The 27,254-nt window shown below is 42.1% G+C and overlaps 1 protein-coding gene across 1 annotated transcript in view; it reads left to right on the top strand.

The window, feature by feature from the left end:
* FRAS1 (Fraser extracellular matrix complex subunit 1) overlaps positions 1–27,254 on the top strand; it is a 308,843-nt gene that overhangs the window by 133,582 nt on the left and 148,007 nt on the right. The window contains exons 27-29 of the mRNA XM_062198919.1: positions 254–338; positions 2,849–3,175; positions 16,353–16,506. Coding sequence (XP_062054903.1) covers positions 254–338; positions 2,849–3,175; positions 16,353–16,506 — 566 coding nt within the window. The remainder of the gene's footprint in view (positions 1–253; positions 339–2,848; positions 3,176–16,352; positions 16,507–27,254) is intronic.

The following is a 27,254-nucleotide window of genomic DNA, read 5'->3' as shown; positions in this document are numbered from 1 at the left end:
GGCCATCTTCTATTGCTTACCCAGGCTGTAACAGAGAGCTGGATCAGAAGTGGAGCAGCTGGGTCTCAAATCAGCGCCTATATTGGATGCTGGCACTGCAGGAGGCGGCTTTACCCACTACACCACAACCCCCTGTAGTGGCTTGATCTAAATCCTTGCTTACACATGACCTAAAAATGTTTTTAATCCCTATCTTCCTAAAGACTAATTTAATGATTGTATTTTCTTTTTCCTTTTTGGGGGACTACTTTAGGAAAGGTTACTTTTCACTGAAAATCAGTGACCAGCAGTTCTTCTCTGAGCCACAACTGATCAACATACAAGCATTTTCAACCCAGGTAATCAAAATGTCAAGCAGTTAATAATTTTACATTCTCAGGCACAAATCAAGGTTTTCTTGCAGTTTTAGAATAACAGCCAAGCTGAATTCATCCTGTCTTGGTTTCCTCTTGAAATGCCATTGGAGTAATCTTCAGTACTTCCGGGTAATAACAGCAGCAACAATGATACTGACACCTCTGTAGTACCCTTAGTGTTTCACGTAAGTCACTCAGCTGATCCTCAGGCCAACCTTGTGAGGAGATCTTATCCCACAGATGAGGAAACTACTCCAGGGAGGTTGAGTATCCTGTCAATGGTGATGGAGACTCAAGGTGTGTGCCCAGTGGATCTAGCTACAAAGCCTTTGTTCCAGCTCATCATAGTGTGGCACCTTAATTTACTATACCAAATCTGATACTAGTCATTGAGAATGATTTGTAGCTGTTCCAGGTGTTAACACTTTCCTTATTCTAGGTAAATGAGTGTTAACTAAATATTTCTCTCTCCGGAGGGTGGAGTTTGCAGCAGTTTGAGGATCTTATTCAGGGACAGCACCCTGGGCCACCAAGACTGCCTGCAGCTCCACATGATACTGTGTTGGCCATGTTTCAAGGGAGGATGCTAGGTTATCACTTTTGAACTGGTACTTTTATCTCTTTGGTCCAATAATGGAGAGATCCTGTGGATAGCAATGTAGACTTGAACCAGAAATGGCTGCCAAATGCTATTTGTAACCCAGCTGAACTCTGGACGGTGTCATGGCATCGGGAACAACTTGGAGTTCAGGAATAATTAGAAATCGATCCTCAGTTAATTTGATCTCACCGATAGGCAAAGTGTATGCATGTTTGTTTTAATTGAAGCTGGAACATGTGATCTCCATGAACATAGGCCATAAGCCAACATTCATTCTTAGGGCTTAAGGATTTAGTTGCAGCTCAGAAGTCATGTTTTGTGCTTTTTGTTGGGCTAATGGAGCTACTCCAGTGACCAATCTGGGTATTGGCCAGTAACTTCTTAATCTGAGACAGTCACTTCCCATGGTTCCCTGAGTGTGCTTACTTGTTTTCCCATAACCAAGTGAGTGAATAATGAGGGTATTTTGAAATTGTATTGTGTGAAAAACTGTTATTTTGACTTTTTAAAAATGGAATTTGAGAAAAGAATTCAATCTTATTTTTGTTCCTTTTGTGGCCTTGGGCCTCCCTGAGACTTTTCTCACGTAAGATAATTTGGTTTTTTCCATTTATGGATTTTCACATCCCCTTTGATCTTCCCTCTTTCAGAATATGAGGAACCTTTCACTTCCATGGATAAAATCACAGCTTTAGAATTCTCACTTGGGAATTCTGAGGAGTAGTTACCTTTTAATTTCCCACTATTATTATGATGGTGATTATTATAATGATGTATTACTTTAATGCAGATTGTAATTTCCAGAAGGCAGTGGGGGGGGGGGGAACAAGGCTTAAAAGAAAGAAAGCCTTTTGGATTAAAGAAGGCAGTGTGCTGAGAAAGTTCTAGAAGGTTCAATGTCAAATTATAAAAATAAGAAGAATGTTTTTTTTGGCTTCTAGTTTTGATTTTTTCTTTTCTGGTAAGTATTTTTATATTAGGGTTCACTAAATTTTATCTTTAAGAAAGAACATTTTATTTGCTAACTCAAGTTGGCAGTGGGAAATGTGACAATCCCAAGGAAAACATCCAATTTTGCTATACTAGCAAGGCCACATGAATTAACCAGGTCATTGCCTTTCTCACCCAGACCATGGTCTTGTCAGGCTTTCTTTCCTGAGTTAGGGTGACTACTCTATCAAGATCTGGCTAAGAGAGCTTGAGAAAATCATTGGAAGGACCAGAGCTAGAATGAATTCAGGATGCAGAAGTATAAAGCTACTTCAAAAAGTTAGTGAAAAAATGGAGTTAAAAGATACCTTTTTTTCCTGCCCCCCCAAAAAAAAAAATCCTTTGAAATCATGCATAATTTTTTCATCATATACATTCTCCGTGAACTTTTTGGAGAGCCCTCATATGCATGAATTTCAAAGGTTTCTCGGCAGCTAAAAAAGGGTATTTTTTAATTCTATGTTTCCATGCACTCTTTGAAGCCCTCTCGTATCTTACACTAGATCAGCAGGCTGCACAGCAGTGTGACTCCTGAACACAAGTCCAAAAATTCTACTTCTTATTAGTAGCTCTTGGGTGGGTTTCCTGCCATGGAGCTAATCTGACTTAGAATGATGGGGATGTGATGTAAATCAAGATCGCAGAGTGGCTCTCGTCCATGTCGTCCAGTAGCTTGAGAAGCCTCTAGAACCCAGAGGGATGACGTGACCTCAGTTGCTGTGATTACTACGTCTAAGCCACCTCTGGCAAACGCTGGAACAGTCTGGGCACTTTGCTAGAGCACCTGGATTGCTTATAAAGCATAGACGCCTCAGGTTGCAGCCCCTCGTTCCTAGACCCCTGGCTACCCTCTCTTTCCTTTTAAATGACTCTCCGTGGCCTCCTTCCTTGCACTCGGCAGGCCCCCTACGTGCTGAGAAACGAGGTTCTCCACGTTAGCAGAGGACAGCGGGCAACCATCACCACCCGGCTGCTTGACATCCGAGATGATGACAACCCTCAGGATGTGGTGGTGGAAGTGCTGGATCCTCCGCTTCATGGCCAATTGCTCCAAACCCTTCAGTCCCCTGCCAGCCCTCTCTATCAATTCCGGCTGGATGAACTCTCCAGAGGTCTTCTCCACTACGTCCATGACGGCTCAGAGAGCACCTCTGATGCTGCGGTCCTGCAGGTCAGCGACGGACACTCCTTCCAAAACATCCTGTTCCGCGTGAAGACTGTGCCCCAGGTAGGGGTCGTTCCCAGGCTTAATGTTCCCTCTCACCTAAATGTCACCACATCTCAGCTCGGGTCTTTGACATGCCATCCTCTTAGGTTTTTGCCATAGCCATAAACACCTCTGCTATTTATTTACCGACTGTTTTTCTTTTCATCACCTTTTAATTGTGTGTCCTCACCCTTAGTGTAGAATTATTCTGTTTTCTAAAATATTACAGTTATCCATAAGGGGCCAGCATTGTGGCACGGTGGGTAAGCTGCTGTCTGCAATGCCTGTATCCCATATCGGAGTGCTGGTTTCAGTCCCAGCTACTCTGCTTCCAATCCAGCTCCCTGCTAATTTACCTGGGAAGGCAGCACTTGATGGCCCAAGTGCTTGGGCCCCTCTTCACCACGTGGGAGACCTGGATGGAGCTCCTGGCTCCTGGCTTTGGTTTGGCCCACCACAGGCTATTGAAGCCATTTGGGGAGTGAACCAGCAGGTAGGAGATTTCTCTATCTCTCTCCCTCTCCCTTTCCCTCTCTGCCTTTCATATAAAGTAATTCTTAAAAAAAAAAAAATACAATCCATTCTATAAAATTCATCTACATAAAGTGCTCTTGAATGCTACACGTGAGCTGGCACTCACACTTAGGCAAGATCAAAGAGACTTATTGAAAATCATTTTCACTATTTAATGATTAGCTAGTGGGAGTGATTAGCAGAAGACAGTCTAAAATTACTTGTCACTTTCTCGCCACTGATCGCTCAGACTTTGCGATGGAGCCCCGCACAGGTGCGCAGCTGCCTCTGATACGGTCTTCGAACCAGTTTCTCCGTCTTGTGCCTCATTATTTTCAGCCGTTGAAAATGCAGATGGTGGCATGAGAGAGATGTGGGCAAGTGAAGGCTGATGATGAGCTAGAGTTGGCAGATAGCTGCCTTGTAGCTAATCCTAATTATCACCGTCTTGCAATCGCCCTGGGAGATGAAGCTTAGTTCTAGGGAGACGGAGTCTAGACAGACACTGAAAGTTTTCTTTTCTTCCTCCTTGGTTTCTTTCCAAAGTTCACTATGGGATCTAGTGCAGCTCTTGCAGCTGCCTTTCCTATCACGGCCTCCATCTCCACGCTTGGAGCTCGGTTGAGTGGATTGCACAATCACCGAGTGTGGAAAAGCCCAAGACTGAAGGGCATTTCTAGGATTTTAGCTGCTTTGACTAGCAAAGCAAAGATCAGATTTTCATTCATAAATGAGGCACAAGGCAGGGAGTTTTAGAATCCTTGTGGCTCCCCTGCCCCGTTCCCCTTCCCATCTCCTACAGTGCGGGGCCTGCCTATCCATGGGGTGATTGATCTATAATGGGTTTCTAAGCCCAGGAGTTGGAGTAAGAAACCCAAAGCCTCAGCATCCATTTTGATGTGACAATAAGAAATCTGATTGTAAAATTTGTATATTTTACCAGACTATTTTTTTAAGAATTCAAAATAGTTTCTTTTATTTATTCCACTGATCTTTGCAGTGTCTTGGTGAGGAAAGTTAGACTAGATTCCACTGGATGTTATCTGTTGTAGTTGAAATTCTGCTGTGGATGGAAATTTTGCTTGTTTGTTTTTAACATTTATTAGACACTAAAGCTTCCTATGAGTTGTTCTGTTGGATTTTCATGAACATTCTATGGTTTTTATACGATTATCATCTCTAATATTACAAAAGAAGAAATGGAAGCACAAAACAATTTAAAACCTTCACGTACATGTGGGTATTTGATGTTAGGGCTATGATCTCATCACAAGTATGCCTTCCTGCTACACTTAACCATGAAGCTTTTATTCTACCCAGCACCTTGCAGTGTTTTATTTACTTATACTCTGTTCCCTGAATGGATAGAATGGAGACAGTAGTTCAGTCATCTTCTCCACATCCTATCTGAGCAGGCTGGACCCCACCTTCCTGGGATTTTCCTTCTCGACTCAGCTCATTACAAGTGAGGCTATTTATAATTGTAAGTCTAGTAGGCACGAGAAGAAAATCTGGCCTCAGCTTTTAAGATCTTCCTGCAGATGCTGTGTGGTCAGACACAATTTATTTCATTCTCATAGCTATTTCTGAAGAGGGCATGAGGATTCTTATCCTGAGGCCACCTATATATTGAATTTAATGAGTGGCCTGTTATTGACTGATGTGTAGCTAGTGACTTACATGGAATAGCCCAGGTTTCGAGGAAGGGTGTCTCAGTTTAATTCCCAGTGAACCGACATGCAAATTAATCCTAATATTGTTTAACAGGAAATTAACCTGGCAAGGTAGCCAGGAAGGGCTGGGAAAAGGATGCTTTGTGACAGCGGGAACTACTTCCGTGTGACCCTCTAGAGCAGGGCATATGTAGGGGACAAATGGATCCAGTGGTGTGGGTGAGATGGGTGCTGTGTTCCTGCCTTCCAGGGCACCTCTGCCAGCGTTGGCCTGGCCCGGCTGGGGTAAAGTAGAGCATCTCTCCGTCCTACCCTCGTTTTTCAAGCTTTGCGTCGCTTCCCTCAAACTTAGCTTTTCGTCCTTAGCCTGCTGTGAACAAACTTGACTGCTGTCTCCAGGCTTACACTGAGCTGCTGTGGAGAAAACAGAACCATGGGTGATGTTGGAACATGTTCTATTGGGTGAAGGAGGCAAAAGAAATAAAACAGATTAAAAAGTAATAAAGAACACTCTGCTGAAGAGGCCTCCGTTAATTGGGTGGATTACCAAACCCGAGCCTGCCAGCGAGAGGATTCTAAAGCAATTCAGCATTTAATAAGGGCTAACATGCAGGCCCATTGAGGTGCTTGTCTCTGTGGCTGGACTTTTAAGGAATTACCTTCTTTTTCATTAATTAAGGCGCCTCTGGAAACCATGGTTTTTGTTCCACATAGGAAATAAATCTGACGATCCCTCTGACCTCTCTTTTGTTATTGTAGCTGTTATTTTCTGCAACTGGGTAATGCTTTCATGTTAAAAGCCTCCAAGGGTCACGTTGTGAACTGGATGGAAAATTCTGCCGAGGGTCCTTTCTGGCTGTTGATCTGTGCAGTGCCTGTGTGCAGCTTCAAAGCCCTGTTTTGTTTCCCCTCCATTCCATTAATGTCTACCTTTCATTGGCTTTCTGACAGGGACATAGTTAGCTTGATAATAATGATGTTTATGAGCACTGCAAACATCAGAGGTATAGCAAGCAGTGTGTTTTCTTATGACTAAGACTCTATTTCATAAATAAATCCTTGCCATCAGTCAGGATGTCACCCTTTTTGGAGGAGTGCTTAGTATTTTGGTCAGTTCAGTGTCTTGTAAGGTACAGACTCAGAAAATATGTGTTGATTATATGTATTTATCTCTAGCAACCAAAATCTACATGGAGCAGAGGTTCTGTATCCCTGAGCAGAAGTAGCAAGTTTCTGAGGTTCACACACACAGCAAAAACCACAGAACCGGGGCCAGCACTGTGGCACAGTGGGTTAACACCCTGGCCTGAAGCGCCGGCATCCCATATGGGCGCGGGTTCAAGTCCCAGCTGCTCCTCTTCCAATGCAGCTCTCTGCTATGGCCTGGGAAAGCAGTAGAAGTTGGCCCAAGTCCTTGGGCCCCTGCACCCGGGTGGGAGACCCAGAAGAAGCTCCTGGCTCCTGGCTTTGGATCAGCCATTGAGGCCATTTGGGGAGTGAACCATCAGATGGGAGATCTCTCTATCTCTGCCTCTCATCTTTCTCTGTGTAACTTTGAATTTCAAATAAATAAATAAATCTTCAAAAAAAAAAAAAAAAACACAGAACAACACTTTGACTTCTCCTCCCTCCTCCTGCATGCTGGTAAATTTCATCTTCTTTCCTCAAGTTCACACTTGCTCCTTCTGTGAAGATCACAATGTCCTATGAGACTGAATTTTAATAGCTATAGTGTAAGTGGGCTCTTACAAATTAAGGGTTTTTTTTTTTTTCTTGCAGAATAAGTAGAATGATAGGGTTACTGCTATATCCAACTTTTGAATATTTTTGCCTGGGGTTCATGGACTCTATTACTTTAGCTAAAATTTCATCATATATGGTCCAGCCATTAATTTGAGAGGAGAGAGAGTTTTTATTCTGTTTATGAGATTTTTCGTTAAAGTATAGTCTGTGCCCTTTACTTCTGGTTTACAACATTAATATTTGCAACACAATATGTAATGGCTAAACTTTATCACCAGCACCTCTGCATGCCTGTTGTTCTATGCAATGAATTTGCAGAACTAATGACTTTAAGGCACTATTTCAATCATGTCCTCAGTTTCACTTATTGGGATTTCATTGCCTTCTAATGTGGTACTCTGCAAAATATATAAAACATCACTGGGCAAGAGATTATTCAACTGGTAATATAGCTAATTTATTGAACTGACAGGGGTATGTGTACCATTGTGAAGAAAGATTTAAAAAAAAAAACATACAAGGAGATAGATTCCACAATATAGGAATCACTAGGGAAACTAGATTGAATTTGAGTTTTATGACACTTGGCTATAGATAATATGATGCATAGCCCTTTCTCCATCACTTCTTTAGTCTTTCCTGTATGCTCCCCCAAACTAAAAGAATTTTTTTTAAGATTTATTTTTTGTTTGAAAGAGAGAGAGACAGAGAGAGAGAGAGAGAGAGATCTCCCATCTGCTGGTTCATTCCCCAAATTGCTGCAACAGCCGAAGCTGGCCAGGCTAAAGCCAGGAGCCAGGAGCCACGAGCTTCTTCTGGGTCTCCCACATGGATACAGGGGCCCAAGCACTTGGGCCATCTTCCACTGTTTTTCCAGGCTTTAGCAGGGAATTGGATCAGAAATGGAGCAGCTGGGTCTTGAACTGGCACCCATATGGGATGCCAGCATCGCATACAAAGGTTTAACCTGCTGCACCACACACTGGCCTCTAAATTAAAACAATTACATAAAACATCTTTGTTAGGATGAGTGGGAAGATTTACACTTCTTTTTTTAACCACTTTATTGGAGTATGATTGACACGTCAAAAGGTCTACATATTTAAGGCCGGTACCATGGCTCACTAGGCTAATCCTCCGCCTGTGGCGCCGGCACCCTGGGTTCTGGTCCTGATTGGGGCACTGGATTCTGTCCCTGTTGCTCCTCTTCCAGTCCAGCTCTCTGCTGTGGCCCGGGAAGGCAGTGGAGGATGGCCCAAGTGCTTGGGCCCTGTACCCGCATGGAGACCAGGAGGAAGTGCCTAGCTCCTGGCTTCAGATCGGCGCAGCGCGCTGGCCGTAGTGGCCATTTGGGGGGTGAACCAACGGAAAGAAGACCTTTCTCTCTGTCTCTCTCTCTCTCTCTCACTGTCTAACTCTGCCTGTCAGAAAAAAAAAAAAACTCTACATATTTAATGTATACAACTCACAGAATTTGGGGATAAAGGATCCCCTGTGAGATCTCACCACCATCGAGGTCATAGACATATCCGTCACCTCGCAGAGTTTCCTTCTGCCTCCTTTATTAATATTATTTAGTTACTTATTTTTATGATCAGAGCACATAAGATCATGCTTCTTAACAAATTTTGAGCGTCCTGAATAGGGTTGTTAGCTGTAGATGCTGCGCTGTGTAGTAGATGTCCAGAACTGATTTACCTTGTGGAATTTAAACTTTATACCTTTGACCATAATCTCCCCATTTCCACTCCCTCCTGCTCTGGCAACTGCCATTCTGCTCTCTGCTTCTGTGAGTTTCACTGTGTTAGATTCCAGGTGTAAGTGAGTTCATGCAGTTTTTTTCCTTCTGTGTCCATCTTATTTTGCATAGCCAAATGTCCTTCAAATCCATCCATGTAACAAGTGGCAGCATTTCCTTATTTTTTAAAGGCTGAATAATATTCCATTAAAAGTATATATTCCGTATTTCCTTTATCCATTTATTCACTGATGAACACTGAAGTTGATTCTGTATTTTGGACACTGTGTTTGATGATGCAGTGAACATGGGAGACCAGATAACTTTTCAACCTACTGATCTATTCAGATTTCTATGTCTTCGTTATCCAGTCTTTGTCCATTGTGTTTCTAGAAATTTGTCTATTTCTTCCAAATTATCCCAATTTTACCATATAATTATTCATAATAGTCCATTATGATTTTTTGTATTTCTGTGCTATCAGTTATCATGCCTCCTCTTTTATAATTTTATGTATTTCATTCTTCTCTTTTTTCTTACTATAGCTAAGGATTTGTCAATTTTATCTTTCAAGAACACGAATTCCTAATTTTGTTCATGTTTTCTATTGTTTTTCTGATCTCTATCTCAGTTGTTTCTACTGTAATGTTTATTTTTTTCTTTCTGCAAACTTTGATCTTAGTTTTTTCTTATTGTTCTAGTTCCTTGATAAGCAAATTTAGATTACTTAATTGAGACCTTTCTTTTTTCTCAGTTTAGGCATTTATCACTATAAATGTCACTCTTAGAATTGCTTTCACTGCTTCCATAAGTTTTGATATGCAATGTTTCAATTTTTTGTTTGCCTTAAAATATTGTTTTACTTCCCTTTTTATTTCTTCTTTGACCCATTGGTTGTTCAAGTTGTCCATATATTTGTGAATTTTCCAAATATCTTCCTTTTATTTCTAGTTTCATATCATCATGGTCAGAAAAGATACTTGCTATGATTTCGGTCTTCTTAAATTGATTAGACTTGTTTTGTCACCCAGCGTACAATCTAACTGGGAAAATGTTCTATGTGCGGTTGAGAAAAGTGTGAGCTCTGTTCCTGTTGGATGGAATGATCTGTACGTGTCTGTTAGGGTCACTGGGTTTGTAGTATTTTTCAACTGCTGTCTCTCTGTCTTCATTTTCTATCAGGATCTTCTCATTTTTTAGGATTTTTTTATTTGAAAGGTAGAGTGACAGGGAGACACACACACTCTCACACACACAAATCTTCTATCTACTGGTTTACTTTCCAAATGGCATCAATGGCCAGGATTGAGCCTGGCTGAACCAAGAGCCTGGACCTTTATCCGTGTCTCCCACAGGGTGGTAGGAGCCCAAGACCTTGGGCATCTTCCACTGCCTTCCTAGTTGCATTGGCAAGGGAAGTGGATCAGAAGCAGCGCAGCTGGGACTCCAACAGGCACTCTGATGCAAGATGCTGATATTGGGGCCGGCGCTGTAGCGCAGTGGGTTAAAGCCCAGGCCTGAAGTGTCGGCATCCCATATGGGTGCTGGTTTTAGTCCCGGCTGCTCCTCTTCTGATCCAGCTCTCTGCTATGGCCTGGGATAACAGTAGAAGATGGCCCAAGTCCTTGGGCCCCTGCAGCCACGTGGGAGACCCAGAAGAAGTTCCCAGCTCCTGGCTTTGGATTGGCATAGCTCCAGCCATTGCGGCCATCTGGGGAGTGAACCAGTGGGTGGAAGACCTCTCTCTCTGTCTCTACCTCTCTCTGTAACTCTTTCAAATAAATAAAATAAATCTTTTTTTAAAAAAAAGATGCCTATATTGCAAGCCATGGTTCCACCAGCTATGCCACAGTGTTGGCCCCTAGATGATCTCTCCATTGTTGAAAGTATTGAAGTCCCTTACTAATATCATATTGCTCTTATTCCTGTCTTCCATTCCATTATTTGTTTTGTATATTTAGGTACTCCAACATTGGATACATATGTATTTACAGTTGCTGTATCTACAATGAATTGACCCCTATTCCATTATATACTACCTTATTTGTCTCTTGTGACTCTGTTAGACTTAAAGTTTATTTCCTCTGTGTGTAGACACTTCTGTTCTCTTTTGATTTTCACTTGTGTGAGCTATGCTTATCCCTCCCTTCATTTTCAGCCTATGTATATCTTTAAAGCTACAGTGAGTCTCTTGGCAGCATATCCTGGATCTTGTTTTTCTATTCATTCAGCTTCTCCAAGTCTTTTTTTTTTTTTTAAGATTTGTTAATTTGAAAGGCAGAGAGAGTTACAGAGGGGCAGAGAGAGGTCTTGCATCTACTGGTTCACTCCCCAGATGGCACAATGGCTGAAGCTGGGCCAATCCAAAGCCAGGAGCCAGGAGCTTCTTCCAGGTCTCTCAGGTGGGTATGGGAGTCAAAGGACTTGGGCCATCCTTTACTGCTTTCAGGCCATAGCAGAGAGCTGAATCAGAAGTGGAGCAGCCAGGACTAGAACCAGAGCCCATATGGGATATCAGCACTACAGGCAGAGGCTTTACTTGCTACACCACAGTGCCAGCCCCTCCAAGTCTTTTGATTAGAAATTTAATTCATTTACATTTAAGGTAGTTACTGAGGGGCTCATGTTGTGTTGTGGCATACTAGGAAAAGCCACCCAGGTTCAAGTCCTAGCTGTTCCACTTCCTATCTACCTCTGTGCTAAAGTGCCTAGGAAAGGCAGCAGAAGATGACCAAAGTGCTTAGTCTCCTGTACCCACATGGGAGACCTGTTTGAATCTCCTGACACCTGGCTTCAGCCTGGTCTAACACTGGCCATTGCAGCCATCTGGGGAGTGAACCAGCAGACAGAAGATCTCTCTCCCTCCCTCTCTTTGTAACTATGCCTTTCAAATAAATAGATAATCATTTTAAAAAGATGAAATAGTTATTGATAAGTAGGGACTTCTTATTGCCATTTTGTTTTCGGTGTGATAGCTCCTTTCTTCCTCTCTTGCTGTGGTCCTTTGATTTGTGATTTTTTTGTAGAGTTTTGTTTTGATTCCTTTCTGTTTTGTGCATCTGCTGCAGGGTTTTGTGATTATGATGCAGCTCACATAAAATGTCTTACAACAGCTTGTTTTAAATTGATGACAACTTAAATCATGTACAGAACACTCCTCTCTCTCTGTACCTCACTATTTTATGTTATTGGCGTCACAATGTATATCTATTTATATCATCTATCCATTAGCAAATTTTTGTTAAATAACGTGTATTTTTAATACTTTTTTCTATTAACTTTTATTCTAGAGTTAAAAGTGATTTATAGACCATCATTGCAGTATTAAAGTGTTATGAGTTCGACTCTACATTGCAATGGTGGTATCTGTGCAGGATTAGTTCTGGGACCTCCTGCACATACCAAAATCTTCAGATGCTTAAGTCCCTTATTAAAAACAATATAGTGTGCTTGCATGTGCCCTGTGCACATCCTTGAGTATACTCTAAATAATCCCTAGATGACTGATAATACCTAATACAGTGTAATCCAAGGTAAGTTGTTGTTCCACTGTATTGAATAGTCCTGTTCATGTTCAGTGTAGACACATTGTCTTTGTAAATATTTTAGATCAGTGATTGGTTGAATCCACATGTGTGGAACCCTTGAACACGGAAGGCTGACAGTACTTACTGTAACCAGTGAGTTTTATGCTATCCTGTGTTTTCATGTTGCTAATTAGCATCCTTTTGTTTCAACTTGAAAAACACTAGTTAGCATTTGTTTTTGTGAGATAGGACTGGTAGGGGTACACTCTGTTAGTTTGTATTTGACTGGGAAAGTCTTTCTCTTTCTTCCTTTGCTGAATAACAGCTTTGCCAGCGAACAAATTGTTCTTGCTTGGCAGTCTTTTCTTTAAGCATTTCAATATTATCCCATTCTTCTGGGCCACAGCTTTCTGCTGAGTAATCAGTCCACTGATAGTCACCCTTGTATGTGACAGGTCACTGTTCTCTTGCTGCTGTAAAAATCCTGTTGTTGATTTTGGGAAATTTGATTACCTTGAGTTTTGGTGAAGGCCTCTTTAACCTATTTGGAGTCTTTGGGTCTCAAGAATCATCTAGATTTTCTTCCCCAAATTTAGGGAGTTATTATTTCTATGATGATCTTCCCTCTGGCTATGCCCACTTCTCTTGGTCTCTCTCTGGGACACTCTGAGGAGTATATGTAATCTCTTGATCCTGCAAAGCCAAGCTGGTACCAGCGCAGAGACCCTTCTGTTTACTTCCCTTATGGCAGTGCTCTGAGGGGTTCGAGACTATGTGCCGTCTTCCAGTCTAGCAGTCAAGGCAGCTGTTTGCTGTCTGTGCACCTCTCTTCAGGGACTCATGCACACTGTCTGCAGAGGAGGACTATGGATACTGGCTGTAGTTGTGTGGGTGGATGGGGTGGTGTGTGGGGTGCTAGGGATTCTGTTTAGTTAGTTGGCAAGTCTGCAAGTGAGATGTCTTATGGGTTTCATGGGCGGGGCTCTTGGCAGTGAACATAGGCCAGTTAGTAGGATTTGTAGCTGTTTCTAGGGATCTGCAATGTGGTTGCTTTGAACCGCCTGGCTCTGCTCCTGTCAGTTCCAGGCTGTTCTATCAGGCCAATCCTCCCCATGTTCTGGGTGAGTTGAGATAAAAGTTGGTTTCTTGGCCAGGGTCCCTCAAGGCTGAGGAATGTGGGTGAAACATTTTCCTCTCACTTTCCCCTGGAGGAGAATTTAAAGTCCAAAACAGTCTCTCATACTCTGAGCCATGTTGTCTTGGGAGAGGGTGATATGGGAAAAGAGAAACTCCTCTTCTTAGCCTCTTCAGTGCACCTGTGTGTGGATTTGCTGCTGTTGTTGTTCTACCAAGATGCTGGAGCCTTTTGTCTGTACTTCTGGTGTCCCAGGAAGATTTTGTCATCTGTGGTTGTTAAAATTACTGCTTCTGTGGATACTTGAGAGCTGGAACCTCCTGTCATCCAGTTGGTGTCCCAGAATTATACTCTTGTCCTTAGACATTAAGTATCATTTGTTTCATAAGTGCTGTACATAAGTAATTTAGAGGCATCTCCATGACCTTGTAATTAGCATAAATATTCTGAAAGGCCCACCTGGGACTTCCACAAGAGCTGCTCCACAACCATCATGAGCTCCACCCTGGGCCGTGCTTCTCATCCCTCAGCATGCCTGCACATCTCCTGGAGAAGCTTCTCGAATGCAGGTTCTGATCCAGAAGTTTCTGATCAGTGTCAGGGGCAGGGCCTGAGATTCTGAACTTCTTAATGAGCTTCCAGGTGATGCTGGTTTCCGGGCATTGATTTGCAAGGTGCCCTGTCTCATAGAAAGTTGCATTCACACGAGAGTTGGAGGGAATGGTCTTGGTCGAATGGTTAAGACAGAGCTGTCATGGGACAGTTCTCTAGGAGGGTGCGTGCAGGCCATGGTGCTTCATTGCTTGCTTGGACTATGGAAAACCACGTTTATCTATTTAGTCCGATATTATGGCTGTTGGCCTAAGACTGATCTCTGTAACCAAAATCAAAGTGGACTATGCTGCTGCCGGAAAGATTCCTAGGCACTAAGAAGCCTGGGCCCGCAGGTATATCATCTGCTGGAATTAGAGCCTTTCCTCTCAGAATTCTGGTGGGTTTGGGGCAACATTTTGGGTGCATCCTTGATGTTTGTGTAAATCATAGGCTCCATCGTTGGTGAAGGGAGACAGTTCTCTGGGGTTTTTCCCCTGAGCACCAGTAAGAATAGAAAGTACTTTTGCTGCCAGTCTCCTGGGTACCATTTGACTAAGTTTCCTGGATGCCTTCAGAGTGAGAAGGTCCTCAAATGCCAAGTGATTGCCAAAGAGTAGTTGTCATATTCTCTTCTGAATATCCCCCTCCTGGGAGGGCTGTTTGCTCTGTTCTGTTTACTGGCATATTTGGAAGTCATAACAATAATTTACAAAACTGCCTTTTCTGAAATGCCATCTTTTGAAATATCAAGATTCATGGATATTTTTAACATTTATTTATTTATTTGAAAGGCAGAGTTACAGAGAGAGAGAGGGAAAGACAGAGATCAAGGTCTCCCATTTGCTGGTTCACTCCCCAAATGGCCACAATGGCCAGGGCGGGGCCCATCCGAAGCCAGGAGCTTCTTCCCAGTCTCCCACATACGTGCAGGTGCCAAGCACTTGGACTATCTTAGGCGGCTTTCACAGGTGCATTAGCAGGCAGCTGGATCGGAAGTGGAGCAGCTGAAACTCAAACTGGCATCCATATGGGATGCCAGCACTGTGGACGGCGGCTTTACCACTACACCACAGTGCCAGCCCCCTGAATTTTTTTTTTATTTAAACGTGGAAACTGAGCACTAGCAGCCTCACTGATCTCACTGGGAGGGGATATATATTAGGAGACTTTGGAAGAGGGCATGCGCCTTGTAGATCAGAGATGGCAGCCCCTTTATAACAACATTAGCTGTAGGACTGCTCCGAGGAGGGCTAGGTAGGGGGGTTCTTCCAGCCAGCCACTCCTAGCTGTTGCTGCCTCACTTTCCGTCAGCGGCCGAGGCCTGTCCGAGCTGCTGCCACTGTGTTGCTGCCGTCTGCCTCTGCACCCCCACTGCAATTGCCCTCATCGGCCCTCATCTTCTCTCCCCAGAGCCGTTACAAGAACCTGTTAAGTGGTTCGACAGCACCAGGCGTGTTTCAGTCTCGTCACCTCCTCACCTGCCCTTAGAGTCTGTTCTGAAACCTAGATCTGCTCATCCTGTTTACTTTCCAGCCCCTGGAGGACAGGTTGAGACTTTCAGCCTGGTTCTGCCTGTCGCTTCTTACAGCACCACCCCTGCCCTGTTTGCACGCCCAAACTTGGACATTTAATTAAACACACAGGGCATTTGCTCATTCCTTTTCCTTTGCTTAAGCTGAGCCCTCTGGAATTTGCGTCACCACTTCCCTACTTAGCCGATTTTGTTGTCACGTGGGATGAAATGATATTTCCTTGGGAAAAGCTTCCTGAGACTTCTTTCTCTCTTCTCCCACAGTTCTTTGCACATGCTTCTTACAGAGTATCCCTTGGGAGGCATCCCAGTTACCTACACATGTGTCTCCCCCAGCAGACTGTAATCTGCGAACCCGAGGTCTAATTGCAGATGTGTGTGTGTGTGTGTGTATCACACCTCTAGCAACGGAGCTGGCATATACGATGTGCTTAAAATAGATGATTCTGGAATGTGCAGGCATGGAGTAGATAGGAGGACAGGTGGATGGACAAGTGCAAGAACAACATGGAGACACTTAATCTTCGTGATTGACATAATTGTTTCATGGCAAATTATTTGTAAACATATATGCAAATGCATGTATCCACACATACACTGCAGCAGGGACTCTATGCTACGAATCTCTCTTTCCTATTAGATGATTGCTAGCCACAATAGAAGCTGATAACTTCGATTTTTGTTTTTAAAGAACCGATGTTTGATTTTGCTCAGACCCAGTTCTTCGCTTCTTCCTTCTTCTAGGATGACAGAGGTCTGCGGCTCGTGGCCAACGCCATGGTGTGGGTGTCGGAAGGGGGGATGCTGCAGATTACCAGCCGAATTCTGCAGGCCGAGGCTGCGGGGACCAGCGCTGAAGAAATCATCTACAAGATTGCGGAGGATGACCCCCACTTTGGTAACTCTTCCCCCCCCCCCCCCCCCCGTGGCCTGATTTCATTGTTGTTTTCAGCAGTCTAGGATTGGCTATTGTGCAGTGCCATGCAGAAAGATTTGTGATTTCAATGAACTGAACTTCCTGCTTCCTTTTTTTTTTAAAAAAAAAAGATTTATTTATTTATTTGAAAGGCAGAGTTACAGAGAAAAGATGAGACAGGAAGAGAGAGAGAGAGAGAGAGAGAGAGAGAGAGATCTTTCATTCCCTGGTTTACTCCTGAAATGGCCACAACAGCCAGGGCTGAGCCAGACTGAAGCCAAGAGCCAGGAAGTTCATCCAGGTCTTCCATGTGTGTGGCAGGGGCCCAAGCACTTAGGCCATCTTCTGTTGCTTTCCCTGGTATGTTAGCAGGGAGCTGGATCGGAAGTAGAGCAGCCAGGACTCAAACTGGTGCTCTAGTATGGGATGTTGGCATCACAGGCCACAACTTCACCTGCCCTACCATAACACTAGCCCCTGAACTTTCTAATACTTCATACATCTTCTCTAAAAACAGCATAATCATGATAGCTATCACACTGCACACAGTGGCCAGGTAGTATACTAAGTTTCATGAAGACATTATTCATAACACCTAAAATTATATATATTATTGGGCCAATGCTGTGGCATAGAGGGTAAAGGTGCCCCCTATGACTCCACCATCTCATATGGAAGCCAATTCAAGTCCCAGCTGCTCTACTTCCAATCCTGCTCCCTGCTAATGTCCTGAGAAAAGCAGCAGAAGATGGCCCAAGTGCTTGGATCCCTGCTACTCACATGGGAGACCCAGATGAAGCTCCCAACTCTTAGCTTTGGCCTGGCCCAGCCGTGGCCTTTGTGGTCATCTTGGGAGTACACCAGCAAATCAAAGAACTCTCTCCTCTCTCTGTGTATCTCTCTCTCTCTCGCTCTCTTTATATATATATATATATATATATATATATATATATATATATATCATTTATATATATATCTTATCTGACTTTCAAATAAATACTTTTTTTATTAAACTTTTATTTAATGAATATAAATTTCCAAAGTATAGCTTATGGGTTACAATGGTTTCCCCCCTCCCATAACTTCCCTCCCGCCCGCAACCCTCCCCCCTCCCGCTCCCTCTCCCCTTCCATTCATGTAAAGATTCATTTTCAATTCTCTTTGTATACAGAAGATCAGTTTAGTATATACTAGGTAAAGATTTCAACATTTTGCCCATATAGCAACATCAAGTGAAAAAAACTACCATTGGATTACTAATTATAGCATTAAATAGCAATGTACAGCACATTAAAGACAGAGATCCTACATAATTTTTTTTTCAAAATAATTAATTTTCTATGCCATTTCCATTTTAACACCAGGTTGTTTTTTTTTTTTTCATTTCCAATTCTCTTTATATACAGAAGATCACTTCAGTATATAATTAGCAAAGACCTCATCAGTCTGCGCCCACACAGAAACGCAAAGTATAAAAATACTGTTTCAGTACCAGTCCTAGCATCACTTGGCTTTAGACGACACATTAGGGACAGATCCCGCATGGGGTGTAAGTACACAGTGACTCCTGTTGCTGACTTAACAATTTGACACTCCTGTTCATGGCGTCAGTAATCTCCCTGGGCTCTAGTCATGAGTTGCCAGGGCTATGGAAGCCTTTAGAGTTCACTGACTTTGATATTGTTCCGATAGGGTCATAGTCAAAGTGGAGGTTCTCTCCTCCCTTCGGAGAAGGGTACCTCCTTCTTTGAAGGCCCCGTTCTTTCCACTGGGATCTCACTCACAGAGATCATTCATTTAGGTCTTTTTTTTTTTTTTTCCATGATATCTTGGCTTTCCATGCCTGCTATACTCTCATGGGCTCTTCAGCCAGATCTGAATGCCTTGAGGGCTGATTCTGAGGCCGGAGTGCTGTCTAGGACATCTGCCATCCTATGAGTCTGCTGTGTATCCCACTTCCCATGTTGGATCTTTCTCTCCCTTTTTGATTCTATCAGTTAGTATTAGGAGATACTTGTCTTGTTTGTGTGATCTCTTTGACTCTTAGACCTATCGGAGCTATCAATTGTGAGCTGAAATTGATTACTTGGACTAGTGCGATGGCATTGGTACATGCCATCTTGATGGAATTGTGTTGGAATCCCCTGCACATTTCTGACTCCACCATTTACGGCCAGTCCGATTGAGCATGTTCCTAATTGTTCATTTCCTCCCTCTCTTTTTCCACTCTTAGATTTAACAGGGATCACTTTTCAGTTAAAATTTAAACACCTGAGAATAATTGTGTGTTAATTACTGAGTTCAACCAATAGTACTAGAACAACAACAACAACAACAAATACTAAAAAGGATAGAGTATTACATTGTACATCTAAAGTCAGGACAGGAGCTGATCAGTTCATTGTTGCTTATAGTGTCCATTTCACTTAACAGGTTTTCTCTTTGGCGCTCAGTTGTCACCGATCAGGGAAAACAAATGATATTTCTCTCTTTGGGACTGGCTCAATTCACTCAGCATGATGTTTTCCAGATTGCTCCATCTTGTTGCAAATGACTGGGTTTCATTGTTTCTTACTGCTGTATAGTATTCTATGGAGTACATGTCCCACAATTTCTTTATCCAGTCTACTGTTGATGGGCATTTGGGTTGGTTCCAGGTCTTAGCTATTGTGAATTGAGCTGCAATAAACATTAAGGTGCAGATGGCTTTTTTATTTGCCAAATTAAATTCCTTTGGGTAAATTCCAAGGAGTGGGATGGCTGGGTTGTATGGTAGGGTTATGTTCAGGTTTCTGAGGAATCTCCAGACAGACTTCCATAGTGGCTTAACCAGTTTGCATTCCCACCAACAGTGGGTTAGTGTCCCTTTTTCCCCACATCCTCTCCAGCATCTGTTGTTGGTAGATTTCTGAATGTGAGCTATTCTCACCGGGGTGAGATGGAACCTCATTGTGGTTTTGATTTGCATTTCTCTGATTGCTAGTGATCTTGAACATTTTTTCATGTGTCTGTTGGCCATTTGGATTTCCTCTTTCGAAAAGTGTCTATTGAGGTCCTTGGCCCATCTCTTAAGTGGGTTGTTTGTTTTGTTGTTGTGGATTTTCTTGATTTCTTTGTAGATTCTGGTTATCAATCCTTTATCTGTAGTGTAGTTTGCGAATATTTTTTCCCATTCTGTTGGTTGCCTCTTCACTTTCCTGACTGTTTCTTTTGAAGTACAGAAACTTCTCAATTTGATGCAATCCCAAATGTTAATTTTGGTTTTGACTGCCTGTGCTGTTGGAGTATTTTCCAGGAAGTCTTTGCCTGTGCCTATATCTTGCAGGGTTTCTCCAATGCTCTCTAATAATTTGATGGTTTCGGGTCGTAGATTTAAGTCTTTAATCCATGTTGAGTGAATTTTTGTGTAAGGTGATAGGTATGGGTCTTGCTTCAAGCTTCTGCATGTGGAAATCCAATTTTCCCAGCACCATTTATTGAATAGACTGTCCTTATTCCAGGGATTAGATTTGGATCTTTGGTCAAATATAAGTTGGCTGTAGATGTTTGGATTGATTTCTGGTGTTTCTATTCTGTTCCATTGGTCTATCCATCTGTTTCTGTACCAGTACCATGCTGTTTTGATAACTACTGCCCTGTAGTATGTCCTAAAATCAGGTATTGTGATGCCTCCGGCTTTGTTTTTGTTGTACAGGATTGCTTTGGCTATTCGAGGTCTTCTGTGTCTCCATATGAATTTCAGCATCATTTTTTCTAGATCTGAGAAGAAGCTCTTCGGGATCTTGATGGGTATTGCATTGAATGTATAAATTGCTTTTGGGAGGATAGACATTTTGATGATATTGATTCTTCCAATCCATGAGCATGGAAGATTTCTCCATTTTTTGGTATCCTCTTCTATTTCTTTCTGTAAGGTTTTGTAGTTTTCATCATAGAGATCTTTAATGTCCTTGGTTAAGTTTATTCCAAGGTATTTGATTGTTTTTGTAGCTATTGTGAATGGGATTGATTTTAGAAGTTCTTCCTCAGCCGTGGCATTGCCTGTGTATACAAAGGCTGTTGATTTTTGTGCATTGATTTTATATCCTGCTACTTTGCCAAACTCTTCGATGAGTTCCAGCAGTCTCTTAGTAGAGTTCTTTGGGTCCCCTAAATAAAGAATCATATCATCTGCAAAGAGGGATAGTTTGAGTTCGTCCTTCCCGATTTGTATCCCTTTAATTTCTTTTTCTTGCCTAATAGCTCTGGCCAAAACTTCCAGAACTATATTGAATAGCAGTGGTGAGAGAGGGCATCCCTGTCTGGTACCAGATTTCAGTGGAAATGCTTCCAACCTTTCCCCATTCAATAGGATGTTGGCCGTGGGTTTTTCATATATTGCTTTGATTGTATTAAGGAATGTTCCTTCCATGCCCAGTTTGCTTAGAGTTTTCATCATGAAAGGGTGTTGTATTTTATCAAATGCTTTCTCTGCGTCTATTGAGAGAATCATATGGTTTTTCTTCTGCAGTCTGTTAATGTAGTGTATTACATTGATTGTTTTGCGAATGTTGAACCATCCCTGCATACCAGGGATGAATCCCACTTGGTCTGGGTGGATGATCTTTCTGATGTGTTGTTGCATTCTATTGGCCAGAATTTTATTGAGAATTTTTGCATCTATGTTCATCAGGGATATTGGTCTGTAATTTTCTTTCAATGTTGCGTCTCTTTCTGGCTTAGGAATTAAGGTGATGGTTGCGTCATAGAAAGAATTTGGGAGGATTCCCTCTTTTTCGATTGCTCTGAATAGTTTGAGAAGAATTGGAGTTAGTTCTTCTCTAAATGTCTGGTAGAACTCAGCAGTGAATCCGTCTGGCCCTGGGCTTTTCTTTGTTGGGAGGGCCTTTATTACTGTTTCAATTTCTGTGTCAGTTATTGGTCTGTTTAGGTTTTCTATGTCTTCCTGGCTCAATTTAGGGAGGTTGTATGTGTCCAAGAATCTGTCCATTTCTGATAGATTTCCCTGTTTGCTGGCATACAAGTCCTTGTAGTAATTTCTGATGATTCTTTTTATTTCTGTGGCGTCTGTTGTTACGTTTCCCATTTCATCTCTGATCCTATTGATTTGGGTCTTTTCTCTTCTTTTTTTAGTTAGTTGGGCCAATGGGGTGTCAATTTTGTTTATTTTTTCAAAAAACCAGCTCCTCGTTTGGCTGATTTTTTGTAATGTTTTTTTGGATTCAATCCTGTTGATTTCTTCTCTGATTTTAATTATTTCTCTTCTCCTACTGGGTTTGGGTTTGGTTTGCTGCAGATTTTCTAGATCCTTGAGATGGCTTGAAAGCTCATCTATTTGGTGCCTTTCCAATTTCTTGATGTAGGCACCTATTGATATAAACTTTCCTCTTAACACTGCTTTTGTTGTATCCCATAGGTTTTGGTATGTTGTGCTGTTATCCTCATTTACTTCCAGAAAATTTTTGATTTCTCTTTTAATTTCTTCTATGACCCATTGTTCATTCAGGAGCATGTTGTTCAATCTCCATGTGTTTGCACGTGCTCTAGGGATTCCTGAGTTGCCAATTTCCAATTTCATTCCTTTGTGGTCTGAGAAGCTGCATGGTATGATTCTAATTCTTTTGAATTTGCTGAGACTTGCTTTATGGCCTAGTATGTGGTCAATCCTAGAGAGGGTTCCATGTACTGCTGAGAAGAATGTAAAGTCCTTAGATGTAGGATGAAATGTTCTGTAGATGTCTGTTAGATCCATTTGGGCTATAGTGTCATTTAAAGCTACTGTCTCCTTGTTGATCTTCTGTACTGTTGATCTGTCTATCTCTGAGAGTGGAGTATTGAAGTCCCCCAGTACTATTGTATTGGGGTCTAAGTCTCCCTTTAAGTCCCTTAACAAGTCTTTTAAATAAGCTGGTGCCCTGTAATTAGGTGCATATACGTTGAGAATCGTTATATCTTCCTGTTGAATGGATCCCTTAATCATTATATAGTGCCCCTCTTTGTCTCTCCTAACAGTCTTTGTGGTAAAGTTTATGTTGTCCGATATTAAGATGGCTACGCCCGCTCTCTTTTCATTTCTGTTGGCATGGTATATCTTTTTCCAGCCTTTCACTCTCAGCCTGTATGGATCATTGTTGGATAGATGGGTTTCTTGTAAGCAGCAAAAGGATGGGTTTTGTTCCTTAACCCAATCGGCCAATCGGTGTCTTTTAACTGGACAGTTCAAGCCATTAACATTCAATGTGACTATTGAGAAGGAGTAACTTTGCCCTGCCATTTGCCAAAGATATTTTCTAATATCTGGTTTGAGATTCCTGTGATCTTTTGCTCTGAGGTTTCCTTCCTTTACTTTCTTTCATATTGGTGACCGTGTTTCTGTGTTTCTGTATGTAACACATCTTTAAGCATCGTTTGCAGGGCTGGACGAGTGGCGACAAATTCTTTCAATTTCTGTTTGCTGTGAAAGGTCTTAATTTCACCTTCATTCACAAATGAGAGCTTTGCAGGATATAATATTCTGGGCTGGCAGTTTTTCTCTCTTAGTACCTGGGCTATATCTCGCCATTCTCTCCTGGCTTGTAGGGTTTCTGATGAGAAATCAGCTGTAAGTCTAATTGGAGATCCTCTGAGAGTAATCTGGCGTTTCTCTCTTGCACATTTTAGGATCTTTTCTTTGTGTTTCACTGTGGTGAGTTTGATTACGACGTGTCGTGGTGAGGATCTCTTTTGATCATGTTTATTAGGGGTTCTCTGAGCTTCCTGTACTAGGATGTCTCTGTCCTTCTCCAAACCTGGGAAATTTTCTGCTAGTATCTCACTAAAAAGGCCTTCTAATCCTTTCTCCCTTTCCATGCCTTCAGGAACACCTAGAACCCGAATGTTGGGTTTTTTAATAGTATCCTGTAGATTCCTGACAGTATTTTTTAGATTTCTAATTTCTTCTTCTTTTCTTTGATTTGACTGTTTCCTTTCCTGTTCTCTGTCTTCTAATTCCGATATTCTCTCTTCTGCTTCATCCATTCTGTTTTTAAGGCTCTCTAATGTGTTTGCCATTTGATCTATTGAGTTCTTCATTTCATTGATGTTTTTTGCCAGTATCGCAGTTTCCTGTTCCACTAATTTTTTCATTTCATTTTGATTCCTCCTTAATATTTCATTTTCACGGGAGAGATTTTCTATCTTGTCCATTAAGGATTTCTATAGTTCAAGAATTTGTTTTTGAGAACTTCTTAATGTTCTTATGAAATTTTTGCAATCTGCTTCGTGCATTTGCTCTAACTCTTTATCTTCATAATCTTGCATTGGCGTGTCTTGTTCACTTGGGGGCGTCATAGTGCTATCCTTATCTTTGGTACCTCCGCTTCTATGTTTCTTGCTTGGCATGTTAGAGATAATTTGTGGTGTTTTTGTTTTTGTTTTTTGTTTTTTTTTTTTTTTTCTCTCGTTATACTATGCCTCTAAGTGAGCTGTCTGTTTTGTTGGAGCCTTAGGGGCTGTGATGGGTGTGGCCAGAGAGCTATGCTTGTTTCTTGAGGTTTAAGGCTGTGTAAAGAGCGACTCTCCCAGAATAGTTGCTCCTTGCTGGGATGCTCTCTCTCTCTCTCTCTCTTTTTTTTTTTTCTTTTGACTCAGTTGGGAGTGGAGTTGAGGGTAGTTGAAATCTAGCCTCTGTGAGTATTCGTTTGATCTACCCCTGGGACCATACACAGACTTTATGCAGCCCTCAATGTGTTCTCCAGTTTCGCTAAAGATACTGAGTTTGGCTGAGCTTTACATATGTAAAATCGCGGTGCTCTTTGTTTTGCTTGGTGAGTGAAGGGAGAGGCCTCTGTTCCCCCTCCCCCCAATGTCTCGGACTTCTCAGGTCTTTGTCTTACCGTCCTCCGTTCCCGCGCTGGCGAGATTCTGTGGCTCTGGCTCCGCTCCCGCAGCTGCCGCTCGGCTTGTCTCGGTTGGTTTTCCACGCGGTGGGTTCCCTGTAAGTCCTGTGTCTCATCCACAAGATCCGGAAGCGTTTCCTCTGCTACTTTTTTAAAAATTATATGTATTACGGAGTACAATGTGCTAATTTGCTAATTTTCTATGTATATATATTATGTAATGATTAAATCAGGGTGATTAGCATTTCTGTCTCCTTAACAGTTTGTCATTTCTTTGTGATGGGAACCATTAAGCTCTTCTATTCTAGTTCTTTATAGGATATATAAGAAAATGCTGTAAACAGTAGATACCTGACCCTGCTATAGGACCCTAATACTCATTCCTCCTATCTAATTGTAGTAAGTACCTGTTCATGTCCCTCGTCTCCCTCTACTCCCACCCCAGCCTTCCTAGCATCTAGTGACTGCCATTCCACTCTTTGTTTCTATGAAATCAGCTTTTCTAGCTTGCACAAAGGAGTGAGACCACAGGGCATGTTTTGCTGTCTCTGAATTATTTTACTTAACATAATGTCCTTCTAGTCATCCATGATACACAAACGATCAGGTTTCATTCTTTTTCACTGCTGAATAGTATTCTTGTAAATCTCCTAAAATACACATCTCAAAACAATTTCAATTTGCAGATAAAAAAAACTGGGGTAAAGCAGCTTGCTAATAAATAGCAGTTTAATATTATGTGTCAGTCTCTCAAACTCCACTTGTATCCTTTTCAGAACGTCATCAGATTTCTTTCTTGATGAGACATTAAAAATTTATATAAAAACATTTTGAGCATTCTACATTGTTACTTTTCCTTCCAGCAAGATGGTAGAATATCACTAATATTCTGAGAAATGTCCCACTCTCATCATCTACAAATGCTGGGTAAAATAAAGCAAGATTGATAAGGTGAGGCCAGTGTTGTGGCCCTGCTGGTTAAGCTGTTGCCTGTGATGCCAGCATCCCATATGAGTGCCGGTTTGAGTCCCGACTTCTGATCCTGTTCTTTGCTAATGCACCTGGGAGGGCTGTGGGAGATCGCCCAAGTGCTTGGGCCCCTGTGCCCACGTGGGAGACCGGGATGGAGTTCCTGGCTTCTAGCTTTGGCTTGGCCCATCCCTGGTTGTTGTGCTTATTTGGGGAGGGAACCAGTGGATGGAAGACCTCTCCCTCTTTGTCTGTAACTCTACCTTTCACATAAATAAATCATTCAATCTGTCTATCTAGCTAGCTGTCTTTATCCTTACCCCCCCCACACACACACACACAAAGAATGATAAGGTATCCACAGATGACCTCCCTAGGACAGTGAGAAACTGCCAGTGACAGCAGGACTCGACAGCCAGTCTGTGCAGAACTCCTAGGGCAGCTTCCTCGAGTGGGGCTGAGCGTGTTCCCATCATCAGAGGGCTTGGGATGTCATGCCTGTGCTCAGATGTGGAGCTGATATGAAGACCCTGCCCAAAGCCAGGACTCTGGAAGGGCATCTCCTTAGTTAGAGGCACAGAACAGAACACAAGAAGCTCACTGGCACAGAGAGACGGCAAAGAAACCTGCCTGTCTTTCTCAGCATTCAGAATGGACACAACAGTCTTAGAATTCAGAAGTTCACGTGTATGTCTCCTACAGATCTGGAGATAAATTACGATGTGTGCCTGTTCGGAGAAACCCAGAGCTAAGACATTGTATGAAGGTAATCTGAGGCCAGTGATGCTTGTTGAGTTCTTTGCAGAAGTTTGTAGACACTTCTGTAGAAGCCGTCTCTCAGTGAGGCCATTCAGAATTGTCAAAAACAAAGCCACTGAAGGTTAAAATTTAAATTACAGAATTAATTACAGTATTAAGAGACAATCTGTAGTACTGTAGCCAAAACAAATAAGATTAAAACTCCAAAAATCTCAAATAAAAGAATCAATCTTAGAAAAAGTATGAAGTAAGCATATTTATAGTGATTTCAAGATAGAAAAGAAGGAATTGAAACTGTAAGGAAATAGCCAAATGCTATAAAAATAATGGGTAGGTTTTTAAAAATAAGTTGGTCATCTAAAAATGAAAATTATATTCATTGAAAGTGAAAACACACATATCACATTAAGCAACAGAGATAGACTAATCTGTTTTTCCCGTAGGCTATCAGATTTTTAATATTATATATTTTCTGTAGTGAAGGAAAAAATAACTTTAGATAATTTAAAAATAATTTTAATGTCCACAAAGACCTTAAAGAGCATCATCTAATGAAGAGTTGACCTTACAGTTTTGTGTCTACTTGAGTAGTTGTTCACTACAATGTTGTCGTCTTGAGGAAGGCAGGTATACCTCTGTGGACCATAGGTGTCTTTGAGAAGTGAGGGTAGAGAATGTTTTTAACTTTCCACTTTCAATACTTTTAGATTTAAAGGTTACAAAATAGTCCAGAGAGTTCTTGAATGCACGTATTCCTTTTCCTGTTGTTTTTCAAGATTTATTTATTTGATTGTCAGAGTTACAAAGGTGGGGGGGATGAAGTGGGGGGAGAGAGAGAGATCTTCCATCTTCTGTTTCACTCCCCAGATGGCCTCAACAGTCAGGGCTGGGCCACGTGGAAGAAAGAGGAGTTTATTTTGGTTTCCTACCTGGGTGGCAAGGGCCTAGACACTTGTGCCATCTTCCATTGCTTTTCCCAGGCCATTAGCAGGGAGTTGGATTGGAAGTGAAGCATCAGGGACACAAACTGGTTCCTGTATAGGATGCCAGCATTGCAGGTAGCGACTTTACCTACTATGCTACAATGCTGGCACCAATCTTTCCCTATTATGACATATTACGTGA

Source organism: Lepus europaeus, chromosome 8 (genome assembly GCF_033115175.1).
Source record: "Lepus europaeus isolate LE1 chromosome 8, mLepTim1.pri, whole genome shotgun sequence".
Classification (NCBI taxonomy): Eukaryota; Metazoa; Chordata; class Mammalia; order Lagomorpha; family Leporidae; genus Lepus; species Lepus europaeus.
Note: the sequence above shows the minus strand (reverse complement) of the source record. Positions and strands in the feature narration are given on the sequence as shown.